Source organism: Cervus elaphus, chromosome 27 (genome assembly GCF_910594005.1).
Source record: "Cervus elaphus chromosome 27, mCerEla1.1, whole genome shotgun sequence".
NCBI lineage: Eukaryota > Metazoa > Chordata > Mammalia > Artiodactyla > Cervidae > Cervus > Cervus elaphus.
The window spans coordinates 13,488,160-13,512,354 of record NC_057841.1 but is presented as its reverse complement, the minus strand read 5'-3'; the positions used below and the strand labels follow the sequence as shown (position 1 = coordinate 13,512,354).

Sequence of the window (24,195 nt, the reverse complement as noted above, 5' to 3'; positions counted from 1 at the left end):
TTCTGACTCTCGCTATGGGGCAAGAAAATCTACCTCACTCTCTCTCATGACTGATCATTTCTCGGATGTCAGGGCTAGAGCATATGAACTGTCGCTACTGGTTACAAAGAGTAAATTAATAACCTTTTGCTCTGCAGAGTGGCCTGCCTTCCAGGTTGGATGGCCTTCAGAAGAAACTTTTCAACCTTCTATTATTCGGGCAGTGAAAAAGAAAAAGTTATGGCTCCTGATCCCTGGGGCCACCCGAGCCAAGTCCCATATGTTATGGTCTGGCAAGATCTAGTAAAAGATCTGCCCGAATGGTTAAAACCTTTTGTTCACAAACTCCCTGATTCTCCTAATGCACAGGCCCTAGTTATGAAAACTCCCACTGCCCCAGAGGAAGCCAAGAAGAATAAGGGCCCAAAACTGGTCTTGCAGGAATCCTCGGACTGGAACCTGATTGACTTGGAGACAGAAATTAGGCCCCCACCATATGCCCCTCCTCCGTTGCAGGTTCCCCCGGGGGGAAGAGCCCCCCCCCCCCCAATGAATCAGAAGGGACAAGGGAATCCTGACCCCGGAGAAAGAATAGAGGAAGTAGGGGTGAGCAGGATCATGGGGAACCTTCATCTACTGTACAGGCACTCCCCGTCCGGGTGGGACCAGCTAACCCGGACGGAGAGCGAACCTAGCAATACTGGCCCTTTTCCCATTTTGTTCACTCATAACCCCACCTGGGATGATTGCCAGCAGCTGTTGCAGGTGCTCTTCAACACGGAAGAACGGGAGCGAATCCTGGCAGAGGCGCAGAAACGGGTCCCGGGGGTCGATGGGAGACCAACCACCCAGCCTCATCTCGTGGACGAGGGGTTTCCTCTGTTGCGGCCTAACTGGGATTTTGAGCGAGTGGAAGGTAGGGAGCGTCTCCGAGTGTACCACCAGACTCTAATGGCTGGCCTGCGGGCCGCAGCTAGGAAGCCGACAAATTTGGCAAAGGTAAATTTAGTAAGGCAAGAGCCCACTGAGAGCCCGTCAGCCTTCCTAGAGAGGCTAATGGAAGCCTTTAGGCAATATACACCCATGGACCCCCAGGCTGAGGAATCACGCGCTGCAGTTCTACTAGTGTTTGTGAATCAGGCAGCCCCAGATATTAAGAGGAAATTACAAAAGATAGAGGGGTTAGGAGAGCAGACAATACAAGACTTACTGAAAGCAGCTAAAAAGGTATTTAATAATAGGGAGACCCCAGAAGAAAGGGAGGAACGACTTCGTCGGGAGGAAAGGGAACTAGCTGAGAAGATCAGGAAAAAAGATAGGGAACATAGGGCAAAAGAAAACCAGAAGAACCAGAGAGAGCTAACCAAGATTCTTTTTGCGGGGATGAAGGCTGGAACAGAATTGAGGGAGCCTTGAGACCCCCAGACGGGAGAAACAGAGAGACCAAAAAGGCAGGCCCTAAAGAAAGATCAGTGCGCTTACTGCAAAGAACGGGGGCGCTGGAAAAATGAGTGCCCTAAGAGGGACCCGAAGAAAAGAACAACCCAGAGAGAGAATTTCCCCTGGAACTCGAGTTCTATATGCGGGGGAAGACAGTGACTAGGGGAGTCAAGACTCGACACCCCTCCCCGAGTCCTGGGTAACCATACATGTAGAGGGGAAACCCGCTGGCTTCATGGTGGACACTGGCCCCCAACACTCTGTTTTAAATAAAAAACTGGGACCAATGTCTAAGAAAACCAGCTTGGTGCAGGGAGCCACGGGGACAAAAAAAATGTTGTTGGACCACAGAACGGAAAGTAAATTTGGGGACCCATCAGGTGTCCCATTCGTTTTTGGTGATACCAGAATGCCCAGCCCCTCTACTTGGACGGGACTTGTTGACTAAAGTTAATGCTCAGATCCATTTTGACCCTGGGGGAATGTCAGTCACGGATGGACTTGGACAGTCGATACATGTCTTGTCTCTAGCTTTAAGAGATGAATACAGACTTTTTGTGCCTAAGCCCTCAGAGGTTATAGCACCAGATGTACAACTGTGGGTCCACAAATATCCGTTGGCATGGGCAGAAACAGCAGGAATGGGACTGGCTAAACAGAGACATCCGGTAGTCATCGAATTAAAAGCCGAGGCAACTCCTGTGAGGGTGAAGCAATATCCTATGAGCAAGGAGGCTCGGCGGGGGATCACTCCCCACATTCGACGGCTCATGGATGCCGGAATTCTCAAGCGGTGCCAATCCCCTTGGAACACCCCCTTACTACCGGTGAAGAAGCCAGGGAGTACGGATTACAGACCTGTCCAGGACCTACGAGAAGTCAACAAGCGGGTGAGTGATATACACCCTACTGTCCCCAACCCGTATACCCTCCTGAGCAGTCTGCTGCCTGAGTACACTTGGTACACTGTGTTGGACTTGAAAGATGCTTTTTTTCAGCCTACCCCTGGTGGCCCAGAGCCAGGAAATATTTGCCTTTGAGGGGACTGAGGGGGAAGGCCAACTGGTAGTACAACTAACTTGGACCCGCCTCCCACAAGGGTTCAAAAACTCCCCTACCTTGTTTAATGAGGCTTTGAGTGAGGACCTCTATGAATATCAGACTCGCCACCCAGAGGTCATCCTGCTGCAATATGTGGATGACCTTATGTTGGCTGGAACCACAGAGGAGGCATGCAGCCGTGCCACTGGTGACCTCTTACAGACTCTAGGCACCTTGGGATATCATGCTAGCACAAAGAAGGTGCAAATATCCCGGCAAGAGGTCACCTATTTGGGGTATAAGATCAGGCAGGGGCAAAGGTGGCTAACTCAGGCCATGAAGGAAACAATATTGCAGGTACCAGAGCCCAAGACCCCTCGCCAGGTGAGTGAGTTTTTAGAGACTGTTGGATATTGTAGACTATGGATCATGGGGTTTGCTGAGAAGGCCCGGCCCTTATATGAGGGAAGTAAAGAGACCCCAAATTGGACTTGGACTGAGCCAATGAAACAGGCTTTCCAGACACTCAGACGGGCCCTACTAAAAGCGGCCAGCCGGGACTACGCCGCCCCCATATTAGCCATGGGACTTCCACCTCCTGGTATGGGGACTCTGCCTCCAGTCCCCGACTATTCCCTCCCTGACCTCATTTGGATCAACGAGGATACCACCCTCCAGAAGAATAACAAAGATGGATGGTACTGAGATCAAAACAACCTGATATTGCCTGCCATCCTGGGTCGTCACCTATGTGAACACCTGCACACAACTACACACTTGGGAGAGAAAAAGACCTTGACTCTTCTCCAGACAGCCTGCCTGAGGTTCCCTCGACAAAATGCAACTGTACGAGAAATAATCCAGGCTTGCAAAGCGTGTCAGCTGATGAGGACAGGGAAAAGGCAGCACACTGGAACGAGGTACCGAGGGGAAGAGCCAGGGCAACACTGGGAGATAGATTTCACTGAGGTAAGACCAGGCAAGTATGGGTATTGCTATCTGTTGGTTCTGGTAGATACCTTCTCGGGGTGGGTAAAAGCCTTCCCCACTAAGGGAGAGACAGCAACAGTGGTTGCTAAAAAGATCTTAGAGGAGATAGTGCCTAGGTATGGGCTGCCAGTGACTATGGGCTCAGATAACAGACCTGCCTTTGTGAGCCAGATTGTACAAGGGCTGGCCCAAGCTCTGGGGACAAAATGGAAGTTACATTGTGAATATAATCCCCAGAGCTCAGGACAGGTTGAGAGAATGGATTGGACCCTAAAAGAAACTCTGACAAAGTTGGCAATAGAGACTGGCGGGGACTGGGTGACCCTCCTTCCCTTCGCGCTCTTTCGAGCGCGTAACACCCCTTATAAGCTGAATCTTACCCCTTTTGAGATTCTGTATGGAAGACCCCCTCCTGTGTGTCCTATATTCGAGGGAAAATGCCTACCACCCCCTACCTTGGGACAATTCCAGCAATCACTGATGGCATTAAGCAAGGTGCATAGCCATGTTTGGAAATTAATTTGAGAGATACACGAGGGAACAAGCAAGGGGACCATCCCCTCACATAATATTGGCCCGGGTGATTGGGTTTGGGTAAAATGACACCAATCTAAAGCATTAGAACCTAGATGGAAAGGCCCTTATGTTGTTCTCCTTACCACTCCTACTGCTGTTAAGGTCGACGGGATCGGGCCCTAGGTTCACTGCAATCACGTGCGGCAAGCCACCCCAGAAGAACAGGAGAAGATGCAAGCAGAATGGGAGGCAAGACCTCACCTGTCAAATCTTTTGAAACTGAAACTCGTACAACGGGAGCCCTCTTAACTCTCCTGCTGATAACAGTTTTCATCGGCCCAGGAGCAACCAGCCACAACCCCCATCAGCCAGCTAACCTGACTTGGGTGATCTACAATCCTGAGACTGAAAAAGTGCTTAATTCGAGCTCCAAAGTGGCCCCCAAAGGGACATGGTGGCCAGTACTGACCTTTGATTTGTGCGTGCTGGTGGCTGACGGTAATGGGTTTGGTCCCCACCAACTGACCAAGTTCTTTGCCCACGGCTCTTTCGGTCTGTTCACCCGTAACTGTGAGCGAAAAGGCCCACAGTACTACGAACAGGTGCCTGTCTGTGTCTGCCTGGGGGGAAGAAGAGATCAGAACCAAAATGAAAAATGTGGGGAAATTGACTCTTTTTATTGCGCCGCTTGGGGTTGCGAAACCAAGGGAACAGTCCATTTCGCACCTCCAAGAATCCTTGAGCTCCTTGGCTGAAGTAATGTTACAGAATAGGAGAGGTTTAGATTTGCTGTTTCTGCAACAAGGAAGATTATGTGCAGCACTGAGAAAAGAATGCTGTTTCTATATCGACCATTCAGGGGTGGTACAAAAAATCTCTCTAAAAAGTAAGAGAGGGACTAGCCCAGTGGAAGAGAGAACGAGAAGCCCAACAAGGCTGGTTTAAATCTTGGTTTCAGCACTCCCCCTGGTTGACCACTTTGATTTCCACCCTCCTGGGTCCACTCATAGTATTAATATTGTTACTGACCTTTGGTCCATGCATTTTAAACCGTATGGTCTCATTTATTAGGGAGCGCCTAAATACCATCCAAATTATGGTATTGAGACAACAATATCAGTCAATTTCACAGAGTAAAGAGGAAGATTCCTCTACTTGAACAACAGACAGGGGGGAAATGTGAGGCTGTCACGGCTAACGCCATGGCAGGCAGCCTAGATTAGGGAGTAGCCTGGTTTCCCAGGGTAACATAATAATCAGGCCTCCTAGAGCCAGCCAATCAACATATGCCTAGCCAGAGAAAAGGGAACCTATCAGGGGAAAGCTGAAAGCCTCACGTTGGGCCAACAAAAATTACCTTGCAACTGTGTAACCTATCAGCTTGCGCCAACTACCCACTGTGTAACCAATCCAATTGCGCCAACTACCTGCTGCTTATTTTGACCTAATAAATACCCGAGAGAACTGGGGCTCGGGGCCTTTCGTCCTCACACACCTGGTGAGGGCGGGAGGCCCTGGCTCGAGTCAGTAATAAATTCCCCTATTGCGAGTTGCATTGTTTCGAGGAGTCTTCTTTCCCGACCGGGGACTCGGACTACGGGCAGAACACCCTCGTGGTACTTCTCAGAATATAATCAGAATTAGAATCAATAAATTCCTTGTGTAGTTATGCATTAACACCTTCTTGCACACACAGTTCATAAAGGACTTTATAACTGCCATCTCCATGATGAAACATGGCTCCCTTCTGGTATCTTCATTTAAGAGGACACATGTTGTAAAAGCAATAAGCACGCAACCATGTGACCAAGTACAGGCATGAAATTCAGAAGGAAGGAATGCAGTGACTTCTGTTAGATTTGAAAAGGTTACACTCAATAGTCCCTTTTTATTCTTTCTAAATCAGTCATCTTTCAGAATAAATGACTGGAGCTTTTTGAGGCCTTGTCTGCATTGTCTGTGGTAGATTTGTAGCAAACAGGAAGAGCAGTCACAAGTGATAGTCTTAAAACCAAAACTAAGGTTGCTCATATTAGATGACTATAAATGAATCCATGCAAAAGGACTTCAGGGACTAACTATTCAGATCTGAATCACTAGCACATTTATACCACCAAACACAGAAACAAGGATAGCAACACAACTCAATATTTTAGGACAAAATGACTGATTTCTCTTCATTCTTTTATCTTTAAACCATCATGCTGTCTGAATGGATTTGAATGTGAGAATAGTGAAAAAAGATGTTACTGTGCAGGAAAATATCTGTATCACATTTTGTCACAAAAACTATTTTAAATTTCAAAACTATGTGTATCATCATGTTTTAATAAACTAATAAAATATAATATCAATTACTGTAGTAATATTGCCCATAACTCAGTATCTAAAAGGAAGTGAAACATGGTTTAATGTGTGAGTGCTAAGTTGCTTCAGTATGCCCGACTCTTTGCGACCCTGTGGACCACAGCCCGCCAGGCTCCTCTGTCCCTGGGATTCTCCAGGCAAGAATACTGCAGTGGGTTGTCCTGCCCTCCTCCAATTGATCTTCCCCATCCAAGGATCGAACCCAAGTCTTCTGAGTCTCTTGCATTGTCAGGCAGGTTCTCTACCGCTAGCGCCACCTGGGAAGCCCTTAAACGTGGAGTTTGGACAGCACTGTGTGTGGCTCTGAAAATATTAGACAAGACAATAATCTGAATTTTAAGTCTTTCTATTCCCTGTAAAATTGTGTATATGCAATGTTCTTCTTTAGCAAAATGGAGATCCTCTAAACTTATTGTAAGTTAGCATTATAACAGGAAAACAGAAGCCAGGGTGGACATTTCCTGTAAAAAGGAATTTCATATCAGAATTGGAGCCTTAAAGAGCCACCTGAGGGCTTGAGAGCGAAGGTCAGGCTGGGCTCTGACGGCCGCCTTAACTGCCTGGAGCAGCACAGGTTCTGCTGCCTCAAGCCATGCTTTCTTCCGTTTCTGCTGAATTCACCATAAGTATATTTTATTGGCAGAATCTAATCTAAACCATAAAGAAAACGATTTTCTGAGATGCAAAGATATATATAGGGTGAAGTGGCATCAATTCTAGATTGGTAAAAGAAAATACAATAAGACAGTATTTGACCATATCACCATGTATATATTAATACAAAGCAAATATAAAGTATTAATGTGGACTAGAAGGTGTTCTTTTCATTCACTTACCATCTGCCATGTGTATTGGGCTTGGGCTTGACACTGGAAATGAGTATTGAAAATACATAAAGTCACTATGATGATAGAGCTTTCGGTTCAGAGAGGAACCCACTGACAATCACACAAACACAAACTCCTGATTGTGATACGTGAGACTCTCCTGTCATAAGTGTATGAAATAGGGCCCAAATTTTCTAGAGTCAGGAAAGAGAGTTACTCCACATTGGAGGTAAGCATTCCACTTGTAATTCTATAGCATTGAGAGAAGTTTAAATAAAATCTAAGAAGCAAAAACAGAGACAGTGAAACTGTTGCCTAAAAAAAGAGGCAGTTGCCCTCATTTCACACACTATCAAGATCATACTCAAAATCCTTCAAGCTAGGCTTCAACAGTACAAGAAACAAGAACTTCCAGATGTATACGCTGGATTTACAAAAGGCAAAGGAACCAGAGGTCAAATTGTCAACATCCACTGGATCATAGAAAAAGCAACAGAATTCCAGAAAAACATCTACTTTGGCTTTATTGACTATGCTAAAGTGTTTGACTGTGTGGATCACAGTAAACTGTGGAAAATTCTTCAAGAGATGGGGATACCAGACCACCTGACCTGCCTCCTGAGAAATCTGTACGCAGGTCAAGAAGCAATAGTTAGAACCAGACATGGAACAATGGACCAGTTCAAAACTGGGAAAGGAGTATGTCAAGGCTGTATATTGTCCCTCTGTTTACTTAATTTACATGCAGAGTACTTCATGTAAAATGCTGGTCTGGATGAAGCACAAGCAGGAATCAAGATTGCTAGGAGAAATATCAATAACTTCATATATGCAGATGACACCACCCTAATGGCAGAAAGCGAAGAGGAACTAAAGTTCCTTAATGAAGTGAAAGAGGAGAGTGAAAAAGCTGACTTAAAACTTAACATTCAAAAAACTAGGATCATGTCATCTGGCCCCATCACTTCATAGCAAATAGATGAGGAAAGAATGGAAACAGTGACAGATTTTATTTTCTTGGGCTCCAACATCATTATGGACAGTGACTGCAGTCATGAAATAAAAAGATGCTTGCTCCTTGAAAGAAAAGTCATGATTCTTCTTCAGTGGAATCACTTTTAAGTATATTAAAAAGCGAGTCACCCTGCTTATTTAACATATGCAGAGCACATCATGAGACATGCTGGGCTGGAGGAATCACAAACTGGAATCAAGATTGCGGGGAGAAATATCAATAACCTCAGATATGCAGATGACACCACCATTATGGCAGAAAGTGAAGAAGAACTAAAGAGCCTCTTGATGAAAGTGAAAGAGGAGAGTGAAAAAGTTGGCTTAAAGCTCAACATTCAGAAAACTAAGATCATGGCATCTGGTCCCATCACCTCATGGCAAATAGTTGGGGAAACAGTGGAAACAGTGGCTGACTATTTTTCTGGGCTCCAAATCACTTCAGATGGTGATTGCAGCCTTGAGATTAAAAGACGCTTACTCCTTGGAAGTAAAGTTATGACCAACCTAGACAGCATATTAAAAAGCAGAGACATCACTTTGTCAACAAAGGTCCATTTAGTCAAGGCTATGGTTTTTCCAGTAGTCATGTATAGATGTGAGAGTTGGACCATAAAGAAAGCTGAGCACAGAAAAATTGATGCTTTTGAACTGTGGTGTTGGAGAAGACTCTTGAGAGTCCCTTGGACTGCAAGGAAATCCAACCAGTCCATCCTAAAGGAGATCAGTCCTGAGTGTTCATTGGAAGGACTGATGTTGAAGTTGAAACTCCATACTTTGGCCATCTGATGTGAAGAGCTGACTCATTTGAAAAGACCCTGATGCTGGGAAAGATTGAGGGCAGGAGGAGAAGGGGACAACAGAGGATAAGATGGTTGGATGGCATCACCAACTTAATGGACATGGGTTTGGGTAAACTCTGGGAGTTGGTGAAGGACAGGGAGGCCTGGCGTGCTGCAGTCCATGGGGTCGCAAAGAGTTGGACATGACTGAGTGACTGAACTGAACTGAAAAAGCAGAGACATCATTTTGTTGATGAAGGTCCATATAGTCAAAGGTATGGTTTTATCATTAGTTATGTATGGATGTGAGAGTTGGACCATAAAGAAAGCTGAGTGCCAAAGAATTGATGCTTTCAAACTGCGGTGCTGGAGAACTCTTCAGAGTCCCTTGGAAAGCAAGGAGATCAAACTAGTCCATCCTAAAAGAAATCAATCCTGAATGTTCATTGAAAGGACTGAATCTGAAGCTGAAGCTCCAACACTTTGGCCACCTGATGTGAAGAACTGACTCGCTGGAAAAGACCCTAATGCTGGGAAAGATTGCTGGCAAGATGAGAAGGGGATGACAAAGGATGAGATGGTTGGATGGCATCATCGACCCAATGGACATGAGTTTGAGCAACCTCTGGGAGACAGTGAAGGACAGGGAAGCCTTGTGTGCTGCAGTTCATGGGGTTGCAAATATTCGGACACAACTGAGCAACAGAACAATGAACAACAACGAAAATATAGTAGAATGATTTTATGACTAGAACACATTTATAGTGAAACACGTGATATAATGAGCATGTTGGTAGAACCAGTATAAATTTAGAATTCTACACTTCAATACCATCCATCCCCCAGGCTTCAAAGGATTTTTAACACAATGGATAGTTTAAATTCTGTACATATATAATAAACCCTTTAAACTTTCACTTCAGCCCCATGTATAGAGGCCTTTGAGCCAACAATTTCAAGTTGTTTCAACAGTTTCAAGTTGTCTCAATGGAAGCACTTTTAAATGTTTGATCTTTCTCTTTCCACTCTTGACAAAAACTGCCATTAGAGTAGCAACAGCAATGACAATAGCTAATATTTTCTGACTGCTAGCAATGAGTCAGAGAAGGCAATGGCAACCCACTCCAGTACCCTTGCCTGGAAAGTCCCATGGGCACAGGAGCCTGGTAGGCTGCAGTCCATGGGGTCGTGAAGAGTCAGACATGACTGAGCAACTTTGCTTTCACTTTTCACTTTCCTGCATTGGAGAAGGAAATGGCAACCACTCCAGTGTTCTTGCCTGAAGAATCCCAGGGATGGGGGAGCCTGGTGGGTTGCCATCTATGGGGTCACACAGAGTTGGACACGACTGAAGCGACTTAGCAGCAGCAGCAGCAATGAGCCAGTCTTCCCAAGTCGTTCAGTGGGTAAAGAATCTGCCTGCAATACAGGACACACAGGAGATGCAGGTTCGATCTCTGGGTTGGGAAGATACCCTGGAGAAGCTGAGTGACTTAAACCACCAACACAATTGCCAAATGTCCCTGGGAAGAGATTACTGTCTCCTGCCCCTTCTCATTGAGAACCACTGCATTTAGGCAAACTTAAGTTCAACCTGATGCTGAAGCTGAAACTCCAATACTTTGGCCACCTCATGCGAAGAGTTGACTCTTTGGAAAAGACCCTGATGCTGGGAGGGATTGTGGGCAGGAGGAGAGGGGGACGACAGAGGATGAGATGGTTGGATGGCATCACCGACTCGATGGACATGGGTTTGAGTAAGCTCCGGGAGTTGGTGATGGACAGGGAGGCCTGGCGTGCTGCGATTCATGGGGTTGCAAAGAGTCAGACACGACTGAGAGACTGAACTGGACTGAAGTTCAACCTCATGAGCTTATCTCAAAATTGTATAATGTAAGTAATGCAAGTAAAGACTTTATGTCTCCCAGTATTAGGTAACTATAATAAAGTATATTATTTACCTTCAAAGATAAATCCAGATTAATATTTAAATATTAAACATTGATTGAGTTAAACTGTTTTAAGATAAAAGTTACAAATGATATTTAGAAAATTTTATTAAAGGCAGAAGTCTCATTAAAGCCTTCTGAGCCAAACATAAAAATGTGACTTTTACTCCATAAGGAAGTTTATTTATTTTTTTTTAATCCCAGAAAGACAGTAAAAGAGCTAGACGGAAAAATAATATTCAGTGTTTTTTTTTATCCTTGTATATTGTGGTAATAAACAGTGTTCCTGTCATTTGTGACTCTTTGTTACAAAATGATGTAGACGATGTGAAAAAGCAATCTGATTAAAATAAAAAGAAGAACCTTTTTATTTTAAATGACATCTTTAGAACAGAAACATAGTTTGTTCTACTCACAGAATATGTACTTCAAATTACCCATAGTGAATTATACATAGAAACATTTCAAAACAGATGAAACTATAAAAATTTAGACATTATAAATGATAAACTGAGAAGTCTTTTCTCTGTTGAATTATGAAAGAAGCTTACCAGAGAACAGTACAAAAATTTAATGCAGAGACACATGATTTTATTTCTTCTGCAGGGAAAGACAGCACAAAAATGAACTAACCTATACAGTCATACGGAAGAATTTTAAAACCAATAAAACCCACAGGTACAATCTTCAAAATGGAAGGGAAACATGGCTAGTAGAGTTTCATTCAACATTTACCAATATATCTATATATGAGGGTTTTTTTTTATTTATTCACACAAGACATTCTCTATAGCAGTAAACCTTAGAGAATAATCCATGAAACTGCTACCTGAAAGAAATACACAGTAAAAGTTTAAAGAAGTGATTTCATACCATTGCTCAGATTAAGTTTTGTTTTTTTTTTAATCTCCAGTATCACTCTGTGATAAAAAAAATCAAATAAATTTCCCTCACGAGGTTTTCCCCTAGAGCTCCTGATTGACAGTGAAAATGTCAGAAGTGCACATTTCTTGCAGTTGTTTCAGTCTGCCAACCCTTTAACGCTTCCAGCAATGGGAACAAACGTCCAGGCTTGAGAAAGAACAAGGACAACATCCTAGAAATAGTTGTCTCAACTGGACAGTCATGCAGCATCCAGTGTAGAGCTGATTACAATTTAGTGGAGTTACAGTGAGATATCATAAGATGGCAACAGATAAGATAAGTAAGATGTGTTTTACTTAATGCAGATGTGAAATTTAGAAGGGATAATTTGGCCCCCACAAGATGGAGCACACACATTTTTCCCCTTTCCCTCCCACCTGGTGCAGCTGAAAACTCGGGACATGACATAAAAACTCTAAAAGGTGGTGAGAAGCCAGACTTGCTATGTACCTCCAGACCCTGGGGAACAACAAGACGGTGAATTTCGAGGTTTCTTTAGCCTTTTATATATCCTGGGCTGGGAGCTGAAGAAGATGGTAAATGGGGACCATCAGCCTAAGAAAAGACCATGTCCTTTCGCCAAAGGATTGGGAAAAGATAGTCTAGGAAGGTACCTTTTTAGCAATAAATTTCCTGCTTCAGTCAAACACAGCACTGGAAAAACCCAGCCTCTCACACCTTCCTCATCACAGTATTGGTGGGGACCTAAGCATCCACTCCAGCCGGCCACACGGAGCTTGCAAATTTCAGTAGTATGATTTCCCCTCCTAGCTCTCAGAAGACTTTCTGCATGCTAGATAAAGAAATTAAAAGCAACCCTGTTTCATACATAATGTTCTACACCTCTTCATTACTCTTCAGATTTTAAGTATGTTAAGTCTTACAAGTACCTGTGTAGTAGGCAAAACAAGATTAAAATATTCATTTCACTTCTTCTCTACCTTACGCTACACATCAGGTCATTAAATGTGTCTACTACTCATTTCTTAATCTACCTTGGAAACAACTACTCATTTTTCAATTCTCAAATAAAAAAGTGATTTCCAAACAACCAAGTTCTCTGAAACCCCGAGTGATAACTGGATTTCTGTGAATTCCGTGACAGCTTGGGCTATTTAATTGCCCATTAATACAATGCAGAAATGACCCTATGCTTTGTCACTTTCCAAGAGAAGATTCAAAAACAAGAAGAGTGAAAATACAGCTTTTCCCTTTGCATTCTTGAGTTTAGGGCTTCCTGCTACAAGGAATAGTCTGCAGGTCTGTCCAAGTATTTCTGTCACCTCAATCAAGGCAGTCCCAGCACGGCACTGCATGGCAGGGGGCAGGGGTGGGGTGGAAGTGATGGTCCTTCATAAGAAATACAACAGAGTCCACATAGCAGGAGGAAAAAAATAAAACCGCTGATCTTTGAGGTTAAGGTATGAAAAAGGAAGTGGTGAAAAAGGAGGGGGAAATATAGATTTCACAGCAGCAGAAATGGGAACCCCACCCCCATGCAGAGTCCAGTGGCTAATCCTGGCTTCATGCCAGAGCCTTGGTCATAGCAGTGGAAGGGGTTCACCAGAGAGGACTGTCTCTTTGTATCATGAGTATCAACAGAAAATAAGGAATTTGTTCTCAGTGTTTCTTACTTACCATAAACAAGGACGAGGACTCTGGAATCATAACTGTAATGAATGACCTCAGGGTTCTTGTACAAAACAGTGAGAGAAAGAGAGAGAGATGTCAAATAGTTAGGTTCTGACCTTTTTACATTCCAAAATAAAGAGGCATATCTCACTATTGTTGAATGACAGAGTAATTTATTCTTGATACATTTGTTTTTTCCTTTATGTATTCCACTATATTATAAGCTCTGTGTGTGCAAAAGCACGTCTGTTTAGGTCATAAATTTATTCAAATGCCTGGCTATGACTCCTCTCTCTCACATCTAGGTTAAAGGAAAATATTAAAAACAACACTACAAAAACAAACTAAAATAGGAAGAAAAATTACAGCTTCAGCCCTTACGTCTCATACAACAAGTAGGCTACATATAAAAAAAAACTAATTATATTTCATAAACTACAAAGATTTATTTCTTTTTTTTTTTTTTTTTACAAAGATTTATTTCAACCAAATAACTGCCATGAAATTAAAAGATGCTTGCACCTTGGAAGAAAAGCTATGACCAACCTAGACAGCATATTAAAAAGCAGAGACATTACTTTGCCAACAAAGGTTCATCTAGTCGAAGCTATGGTTTTTCCAGGAGTCATGTATGGATGTGAAAGTTGAACTATAAAGAAAGTTGAGCCCCGAAGAATTGATGCTTTTGAACTGTGGTGTTGGAGAAGACTCTTGAGATTCCCTTGGACTGCAAAGAGATCAAACCAGTCCATCCTAAAGGAAATCAGTCCTGAATATTCAGTGGGAAGACTGATGCTAAAGCTGAAACTCTAATACTTTGGCCACCTGATGTGAAGAACTGACTCATTGGAAAAGACTCTGATGCTGGGAAAGATTGAAAGCAGGTGGAGAAGGGGACAACAGAAGATAAGATGGCTGGATGGCATCACCGACTTGATGGACATGAGTTTGAGCAAGCTCTGGGAGTTGGTGATGGACAGGGAGGCCTGGCATGCTGCAGTCCAGAGTGTTGCAAACAGTTGGACATGACTGAGCGATTGAACTGAACTAAACTTGCTTCCAATGATACCACAAAATACACTGGCATGACTAAGATATTTTCCTTTCAACTTTGATTTTCTTTTATATTAAAATCACTTTTAATACACAAAAAGAATGAAGATTTGGTACTGTGTTATTTATTTACATATCTGTATCCTCAGTTGCTTAGTCCTGTCCTACCGTTTGCAACCCCATGGACTGTAGCCCTCCAGTCTCCTCTGTCTATGGGATTTTCCAGGTAAGAGTATAAGTGGGTTGCCATTTCCTTCTCCAGGGGATCTTCGACCCAGGATTCAAACCCATGTCTCCTGTGTCTCCTGCATTGGCACGCAGATTCTTTACCATGAGCACCAAAGAACCAACTTCTTAAATAGATAGAATTAGAAGAGCCATCAAGATGATTAGGGGAACAATAGGATCTACCAATTTATTGTTTAACCTATATGTGCACATGTATTTAACCTATATAAATATATATTTACAACTTCATAAAATTTCTGAATCAAGAAGGGATCAAAACATCCTTCAAATGGCATGTCAGTCTAACTTTGCATTATACAGGAACTTTCAGATGTCAACTCTAGCTTCTCAAAAGAATTGTTTGAGATCAACAGATCTATTGACCATTATTATAAGTATTTTTCTAGATTAAGAACTGTACCACCCAAGAAAAACAGATCAAGCAAACAGGACCACACAGGACAGGGGAACAGAGCAGCTATCCTGCTCTGAGTGATAGGGAGAGAGTTTGCTGCTATAGGTAGTGAGCAGGAGGGAGATGACGTGAAAAGGCGGCTCTGGGTCCACTTTGTACGACCTCATATTCTATGCCTTTTGGACAATATTGTCATCTATAAAAAGTAAAATTTGTAAAATAAAAGACAAGTTATGGAGACTTCCCAACAAGACGTGATATCTAAGTCAAGTTCTGAAACATGCCAGGTTAAAAATGCATCCCAAACAGAGGAGGCAGCGTTTACAAAACTGTGTATTATTAAGAAAGGGCACAGGATACTCAAAGTCCAGCAAGTATTTTCTTCTAGAAGTTCATTCTAGCAAAGCCATGGATGTGTGTAATTCCCTACACCCCTAAGTGCTGCTCGTAAGCTTTCTGCTCTATCCTGAGATACTAACTGTTCCTAAGCTCACAGTGAAACCGTGTGTTTCTCAGGAGGGCCTGCATATGTTTCTGCCATATGGGATCCATATGTCTCCCTCATAAAGCCTGCGCTAGGAAAGCTAGTGCACTTGGCAAGAGCCCCCAAGTATCTGCTTGTCAATGCAGATGATGTAGGTTTGATCCCTGGGTCAGGAAGACCCCTGGAGAAGGGAAAGGCAACCCACCCCAGCATTCTTGCCTGGGAAATCCTACAGACTGAGGGGCCTGGAGGACTACCGTCCATGGGGTCGCAAAAGAGTCAGACATGACTGTGTGATTACACAATAACAACAACTGTTGCATTTCATGCCCAGGTATAAAGAGATGCTGATGCAAACCATGCCCCAGGACCAAGCCTGACATGCACACACTCTCCAGTCAGTTCAGTCGCTCAGTCGTGTCCGACTCCTTGCCATCCCAAAGACTGCAGCACACCAGGCCTCCCTGTCCATCACCAACTCCCGGAACTTGCTCAAACCCATGTCCATCGAGTCAGTGATGCCATCCAACCATCTCATCCTCTGTCGTCCCCTTCTCCTCCTGCCCTCAATCTTTCCCAGCATCAGAGTCTTTTCTGAACCGTCAGTTCTTCGCATCAGGTAGCGAAACGAAATAAGTCCTGTATATTCATTAGAAGGACTGATGCTGAAGCTATTGGAGTTTCAGCTTCAGCATCAGTCCTTCTAATGAATATACAGGACTTATTTCCTTTAGGATGGACTGGTAGGATCTCCTTGCAGTCCAAGAGACTCTCAGAGGCTTCTTCAAACACCACAGTTCAAAAGCATCAATTCTTGGGTGCTCAGTTTTCTCCAGCAGTGTATAAATTCTGCTGCGTTTGATAAAGCTTTAGACAAAATTCTTAATTGATTTTTCTTGAGGCAAAGTAATAAACTATTCTTTGCAGGCATGCTCACTCTTTCAGAAAACAAACACAGTTCTTGATAGACAATGGTTAGACAGAGAAAAGTCATTACAAAGAGGCTTGCTGTTTTACGATAAAAATATAGCAGCTTCAGTATCACTGAGGGTTTGTAGATAATTTTGAGGTTATTACTAATGCTATACATTTCAATAGGGAATAATGTATCTGCATTCATGTGACACAGTACGCACAGCCTTTAGGAACATTTACCCGGGAAAAAAGTTATCTTTGAAAACTGCCTTTGTCCTTCTCTTTACAAACCATTCATCTCAGTAAGATATACTGTATTAAGTCACACATTTTATATATTTATCTTAAGACATAAATGAAGAAAAAGTCCTTTTGTTTTTTTTCCTCCATTTAAAAGCAATGACACAGTCTTTCACAAATGTACAGAACAGACTTTTGGACTCTATGGGAGAAGGCGAGGGTGGGATGATCTGAGAGAACAGCATCGAAACATGTACATTATCAAGTGTGAAACAGATCGCCAGCCCAGGTTGGATGCATGAGACAAGTGCTTGGGGCTGGTGCACTGGGATGACCCAGAGGGAAGGGATGGGGAGGGAGGTGGGAGGGGGGTTCAGGATGGGGAAACGCATGTACACCCATGGCTATTTCATGTCAATGTATGGCAAAACCACTACAATATTGTAAAGTAATTAGCCTCCAACTAATAAAAATAAATGGAAAAAAAAAAAAACAACCAGAAGGTAAAATTTTGCGTAAGAATACTTAAAAGGGCTGGCTCAAGTGGGAAGTATGGCCACTTGCCTTTTGCTTCTTTTCTCTACCTTTCTAACTAGAGGATGAATGTGATGGTTCCATTTCCAGTAGACATCTTGGACTATAATATTATCATTTCCTTTTTTTCTTTCAGGTTTCTTGAGATATAATTGGCATATAGCGCTGTGTAAGTTTTAGGGTGTACAAAGTGATGATTTCTATATACATATATATTGTGAAATGACTCCCACAATAAAGATAGTTAACACTTCAAAAAAAATAAATAAAAGCAATGACATAGTCTTTATAGATTAAATAAAAATACACTCCTTAAAAAACTTACTCCTACATTAGAAAAGACATCAAGCTGCTTGCCACTGATCAGAGTAGAACAAAGGAATAGAGAGGTTACTACTGCCCACATAAGACCCTTAATCATGTGGGTCTTGCCTCTTTGCTTCAATATTTCTATATGCTGGGCTAAGGATGAGGTGTAACAACTAGAGACCCAATAGTCTCCTGCCCTTCCATGATCTTAGCCTAAAACCAAGGACAAAGGCCAACAGGAAAGTGACTCCTACATTACTCATGTACCAAGGAAAAATGACTTAGTTTTTTTCCTCTCTTGCTCACACAAGCACACACTTCTCAATATGGTTAAAAGACATTGCTAAAGAAAGTAGGAAAAAGCAGATAAGGAGACACAATATAGATTTTTCAGTAACTAATGGCAACTCACTCCAGTACTCTTGCCTGGAGAATCCCATGGACGGAGGAGCCTGGTAGGCTGCAGTCCATGCGGTCGCTAAGAGTCGGACATGACTGAAGCGACTTAGCAGTAGCAGCAGAAGTATTTCAGTGAACATGATACTGTTAATCATTCAGTTATGTCCTACTCTTTGTGACCCTACGGACTGTAGTATGCCAGCCTCTTCTGTCTAGAGAAGACAGGCAAGAATACTGGAGTGGGTTGCCACTCCATTCTCCAGAGGATCTTCCTGACCCAGGAATCGAACCCAGGTCTCCTGCATTGCAGGCAGATTCTTCACCATCTGAGCCACCAAAGAAGCATTTCATTAGGACTCACATATCTTTTAAGAAAGGTTTTAGGGAACTAAAGTTGATAAACTTTTGTATTATTTCCCCGTTTTGATGTGTCAATATCCTGGAAAATGAGAGGGTATATTTGGGGGCATATAGAAATCATGTGGTTTCACATTTGCTTAAGGAAACTTTGCTATGCATTAACCTTCTTGAAAAACAGTGTCATTTAAAAAAGAAGTTTTGCATCCAGTTAGGAAATAAAATTTATGTCAAATTCTATATGCAAATGCATCCAGCATGTATAAATATATATAATATTTTACCTCTGTACCAACCACTGTTAATTTCTAACTGTCTCCAGAGGAGATGTTACCTGCTTCAAGTCATGTAGTAATAGATTTTCTAATAAGAAAAGAAGGTAATAAGAAAAAGATTAGGAAAAGGAGCAGAGGATTAGTAATAGTTGTACTAGTACCAGCAGTTTTACTAACTGTAGTAATAGTAATGCTATAAAAAACTCTTCATTATCTGAGAATAAAACATTTACGTAAACGTGTTAGTGGATTGGGGGATAACAGGAGCCTATGTTCCATTCCTTCAAGCGGGAAAAATAACATTCCTGCTGCTGCTGCTGCAGTCGTCTGACTCTGTGCGACCCCATAGATGGCAGCCCACCAGGCTGGGATTCTCCAGGCAAGAACACTGGAGTGGGTTGCCATTTCCTTCTCCAATGCATGAAAGTGAAAAGTGAAAGCAAAGTTGCTTAGTCGTGTCCGAGCTTTCGCGACCCCATGGACTGCAGCCTACCAGGCTCCTCCGTCCACGGGATTTTCCAGGCAAGAGTACTGGAGTGGGGTGCCATTGCCTTAAATCACAACAAAAATCCTCAAACATCGAAACACTTATACATCTATACAACATTCCATCAAAATGTTTAGCAAAATATGCTATTTAAAATGCTGGTTACTTAGTTATTACACACTTAAAATTGTTAATGGCATATTCATTTTCAGTATTTAACAATATTGATACCAGTGTTATCAAAATACACTTCTCTTCTACAATGTAGCAAACATAAGGTAAATAAGAAAGTGACAAGTTAAAAGTATGTTAAAAATGGATTGAACACTTAGCAACATAAAGAAATCATAAGGATGCGATGCCTCAACAAACAGAGAGCTGCTTGTCCTAGTTCAGGCGCTCTAAGGAATACTACAGACTGCTGGCTTAACCACCAGTGACTGATCCCATTAGGAGGACTCCACCGTCATGATCTGGACCTTCTAAAGTCCAGACCTCCAAGTGTCCTCATACTGGTGATTAGATTCCACCATGTGAACTTGTGGGCACACAAGAATCCATTCAGTCCACAGCATTTGCCTGAGAGTAACTGAACGGATCACTGTTCCATTGGTGATTTCCAAATCATGTCGACTTGCCTGGGGCTTCAATCTCATGGCTTCAGTCCCTGCCAGTCCCGGACCTAACCTGTTCATTGAGATCTATGCAACCCAGAGTTGACATGGAGCTCAGCTTTATCACAGAATTATTTCCCACTTCTCTTAATTTTTTCAGAGCTCTGAAGACGACCAATACTTACTGCTGTTCCAAATATATAGTCAACATCATTCCAAACTGATGGTGTCGCTCCACCCCCATAGAAGGAACTTGTACAGTCTTTCAAAAATACTGTACCGTGTTGAGCAACATACTGTGGTTTGTCTAAACCAACCACACTTTCACATTGTTTCTTATATTTATACACATAAATACAATTGAATGTCTGAGCACTAGTGCAGGGCTAAACTTATATCTGGTGTTGAATTTACCTCCTTGGATACTTCACCGTTTCTAACTTTTACTTGAATATATGGGCTTCCTTAGGCTTCTTATCCCAACCTTCTTGCTTTCTTCACAAGTATCCCTACTTTAGAAGAAAATATAATACAAGTACCATTTTATAATGTAGCCTGAAAAATTTTCAGTGAAGAATAAAACACATTTCCATTTAAAAGTAAGCCAAATATAACAAAAAGAGGAACTGTTAAGAAAAAAAAAGGATACATTCATGTTTAGGGATAAATTATATAGATATTTAGATGGATGGATCAAGTGCTAAATATAATGTATAGTGTAATGCTAGATACTATGTAGGATATAAATGCTATATAACTATAAATATGTCATAGTAAATGTATAATATATAATAAAGCTACCCAAATCCAACTAATAGAAAAGAGGTTAACTTTTCAATAATGTCAGAGGGGAAACTGCCTAGTAGAAATACAAAACTAATTAGATCCTATATCACAGCCCAAAAGAACTGAGATGGACTAAGAATTAAATAGAAAAATAAAACCAAAGGCAAAAAAAAATACTATAAGCAAAAATACTGACTATTTTTTCTGATTTAGGGCATCAGAAGACTCCTGATTCTCCTAATTCTTTAAACAGCACAATCATTCCCTATGTAAGATAAGCTCAAAAAATTCAAAGTCATCTTTGATATCTTTATCTCTCCTGCCACTGTATGCATTGCATTATCTTTATTTCTATAGCTCTACATTCCATAAACTGTTTTGAGATTATTCTTTTTGAAGCAGAGCTCTGCTTATATCAAGCAAGTTTTAAAAAAAAAAAAAATTTTTTTTTTCATTTCCACTGAGTTTCACTTTAGTGTGGTCTCTATCCCAACATTAAAATGCTTTCCAATGTCTTTTCAAGTTTATGTTACACAAGTTATATGTCTTACTCTTTTCCACTCAGTGTCTTTGGGTAATACCCTTCACCTGAAATGCTATATCCATCTTCACCTGATTACTTAAAAGTCACACCCATGTCTAAGGAACTAATCCCAATACCTTCTTGCCACACTGGTTTTGTCTACCCTGTCCTGGACAGGAGGCTGCCCACGGCTCTTCAGAAGTTCGTAGAGTGCTGCAGACACTCTGCACTGGTCTCAAACCCTCTCATGGACTGTCATTGGTTTGCAGTGATGCTGCCTGAGCCTTGCATCAAGTATTCAAATAGTGATACCCGGGAATAGAGAGGCGCATGGCAGTGAGCAAAATAAAAAGACATAGATACAAAGAAATAAAAACAAACAAAAAAGCAGACAAACAGGGAGACAGAGACAATTATCTAACTAGATCAAGTAGTGAGTATAGGCCCGACTGAAACAAGAGAGAGACAGCAAGTATCTGCTTTTACTGAATTATTTTATTTCTATAATGCTTATCATAGAAGTTCACCGACCATGAGCATGATTTGATCAGAGAAATAGCTTGTATCCCAACACTAGAGAATTGTCTTGATAGGCAGTGGCATTTTTCTCAGGGATGTTCAGGGGTAATTCAGCCTATATATGTTTTTCGATTTATATGCTGATTCTAAAACTTAGCTCATTTGTCAGATGTTACAGTCATTTGTTTTTCAAATCCTCTTGTTACAGTTGTAAGCAACTTGACAAGGATCATTGACCCCCATGGTTCCTGGCACATACTTTATATTAAATGATCTGAAGTAAGGATCTGGTTGAGTTCTCAGATTGTTTCCAATAAATTTCTCCCTGCACTCCTGAGTACCAACAATCCAATAGGCAAGTTCAAAACACAAACAGAAGAAAAAAATCCTGATTGTATATTTTAGCGTTTGAAGCACCATCATGTGAAAAACAGGACAATCAACACGGAACTCTAAAAAATAGTCATGTGGTATTTTGAAAATTATTTCTTCCTGGTAAAATAACAATAGTGGTGTTTGTAACTTAGAAGACCTACATTGCAACAGAAATGATGTCAAGTCCTTGAAAATAACTGTCATATAAATTTTTTCTGACGTGTCAATCCAGGTGGCATTAGGAGCACATATTCTTATTTCAGATGAAGAATATAAAAACTTTTAATAGAGATGAACTGTCTTTGGACTTGTTCATTTTGCAGTAACTGATTTCTGAACATATTTTTAGATCAGGTATTGCCCAGATACCCATGTGACAAGAGACTATGAAGCCCGTGTTATGAATCAAAATATTTTTAAAAACACACATGTACACACACACAAATACACAAATATACATTTCATCATTCTTGCCACTACAAACTGAGTCTGTGGAATAACTTCTAATTGTAAAAATTTTTTTTAATGCTACCTCACTGTAGAGACATTTTTAAATGTAGAACTCATTTTTTAACCTTCTTTTCCCAAACATACCATCAGCAATTGATCATTTATTGAAATATCAGTGCTACTAAATCACAACATTAGAAAAACAACTATCTAAGCACTATAACTATAAAAAGAATGCATTTCCTTTAAAATACAACTCTATGATAAATATCAGCACAAATCTTAAATCTTGTCATTATTTAATACACTGAAGTCGGATTTGAAAAAGCAATGAGTTACTTGTGCATTCATGTGGGAAAATTACATACACATCACTAAATGCTAAAGCACAGGGATGAATATAAACATCTAATTTTCATTCCATTTTAAACATGTTTAATGGTGTAAATATAGTTTTGGCTTCTTATTCACAGAAGGAGACCATGAAATAAGAAACTCACTTTATTATTTTGTTTTATCATGTTTTTTGTTTTTTCAATGAGAGGAATTATAATGGCCATAATTTTGACCTGAAGGCAGATAACTTAAAAACATTTTCACCAATCAAGGTAAATCAACTTTGCAAGCTTTTCTTTACAACTCCTTTTATCTAACTTAGTTAGCAGAGTTGACTAATAGCTTTATACTATTAATGAAACGTAGTGTCCCATTTCCCACCACTGGTTCACTTGTTATAAAGGAAAAATTGTCTTCTCTCCAGCTATCTTTCTCTAACAAGCTAAAAAATTCACAGTAATTAATAGTTACAAATCAGTTATGTGTTTGTGTAGATATTTCAGTTTCTCCATCATTGCTTTGGAATAAAAAATGCAATTAAAAACTTTTGATATTAAAGTAGCATCATTCAAACACATAAAAATACATCAAGAATATAAGCCAAATAAGAGAGCAAATTCTACAGTTAAATGTTGAATCTAATAGACTAGTCTAGAGGAATCCAACTGTCCTTGTCAGATGTACATATTTTTTAAAATCTAGGATATGCTTACTCATATCTCTAAATATAAAACTCTCTCAGAGATACATATTAAATCCTTACTTATCTAGTCAGTTAACAATCATTAGTATGTCTCAAGTCTGATTAAAGTTTTATAGGTATAATTAAAACATTAAAAAAAAAAGGCAGTTGCTTTAACAGAAAAGTTTTTCTAAATGAAAAGAGAAGATTCATTTCCTATTTATTTCATCATTTATCAGAAGGGTTTATTCCATGAACTTTGCTGGCCATGCTAGTCTGATATCATGAAAGAAGTTCTCAACATCAATACATTAGTTCACAGTTATGAAGAATGACAGAACAGAAGCATCGGTAGAATCCCTTACATAAAGAAGAACAGGTAACGATTTCAATTAACTCTCTGAGCATATTTCAGCAAGGAAAGTCCGAGTGCAAATTAACCAGCAGTGGTTTTGTCTTTTTATCTGTTTCCATCCACGGACTCTCTAAGGAGACAGCCCCAGACCGTCACTTCTCATCTGTCCCTGCAGAATCAGACTGAAAATTCCTGAGAGCCTTCAACTCAAGTGCAGTCCTCAGTTCAGCTCCTCCTACATCCCGTTCCCAGCCTTTCTCTCAGGCCAACCTAGATTCTACCGAACCAATTTCTCTCTGAACAATGAAAGCTGTACAACATGGCTGCTCTCTGACTACAAACTCACAGAAGTGAATGGAGAACAAAATACGTCATTCAGTACTGTAATCTCGTGACATCGA

General features: G+C 41.2%; 1 protein-coding gene across 1 annotated transcript; it reads left to right on the top strand.

The window, feature by feature from the left end:
- The first annotated feature begins 568 nt into the window (after positions 1-568).
- LOC122684622 lies at positions 569-24,189 on the top strand. The gene is made up of 3 exons (XM_043888735.1): positions 569-895; positions 4,129-4,215; positions 23,930-24,189. The coding sequence occupies exons 1-3, from the start codon at positions 598-600 to the stop codon at positions 24,187-24,189; spliced, it is 645 nt and encodes a 214-aa protein (XP_043744670.1). The 5' UTR covers positions 569-597.
- The last annotated feature ends 6 nt before the right edge of the window (positions 24,190-24,195 follow it).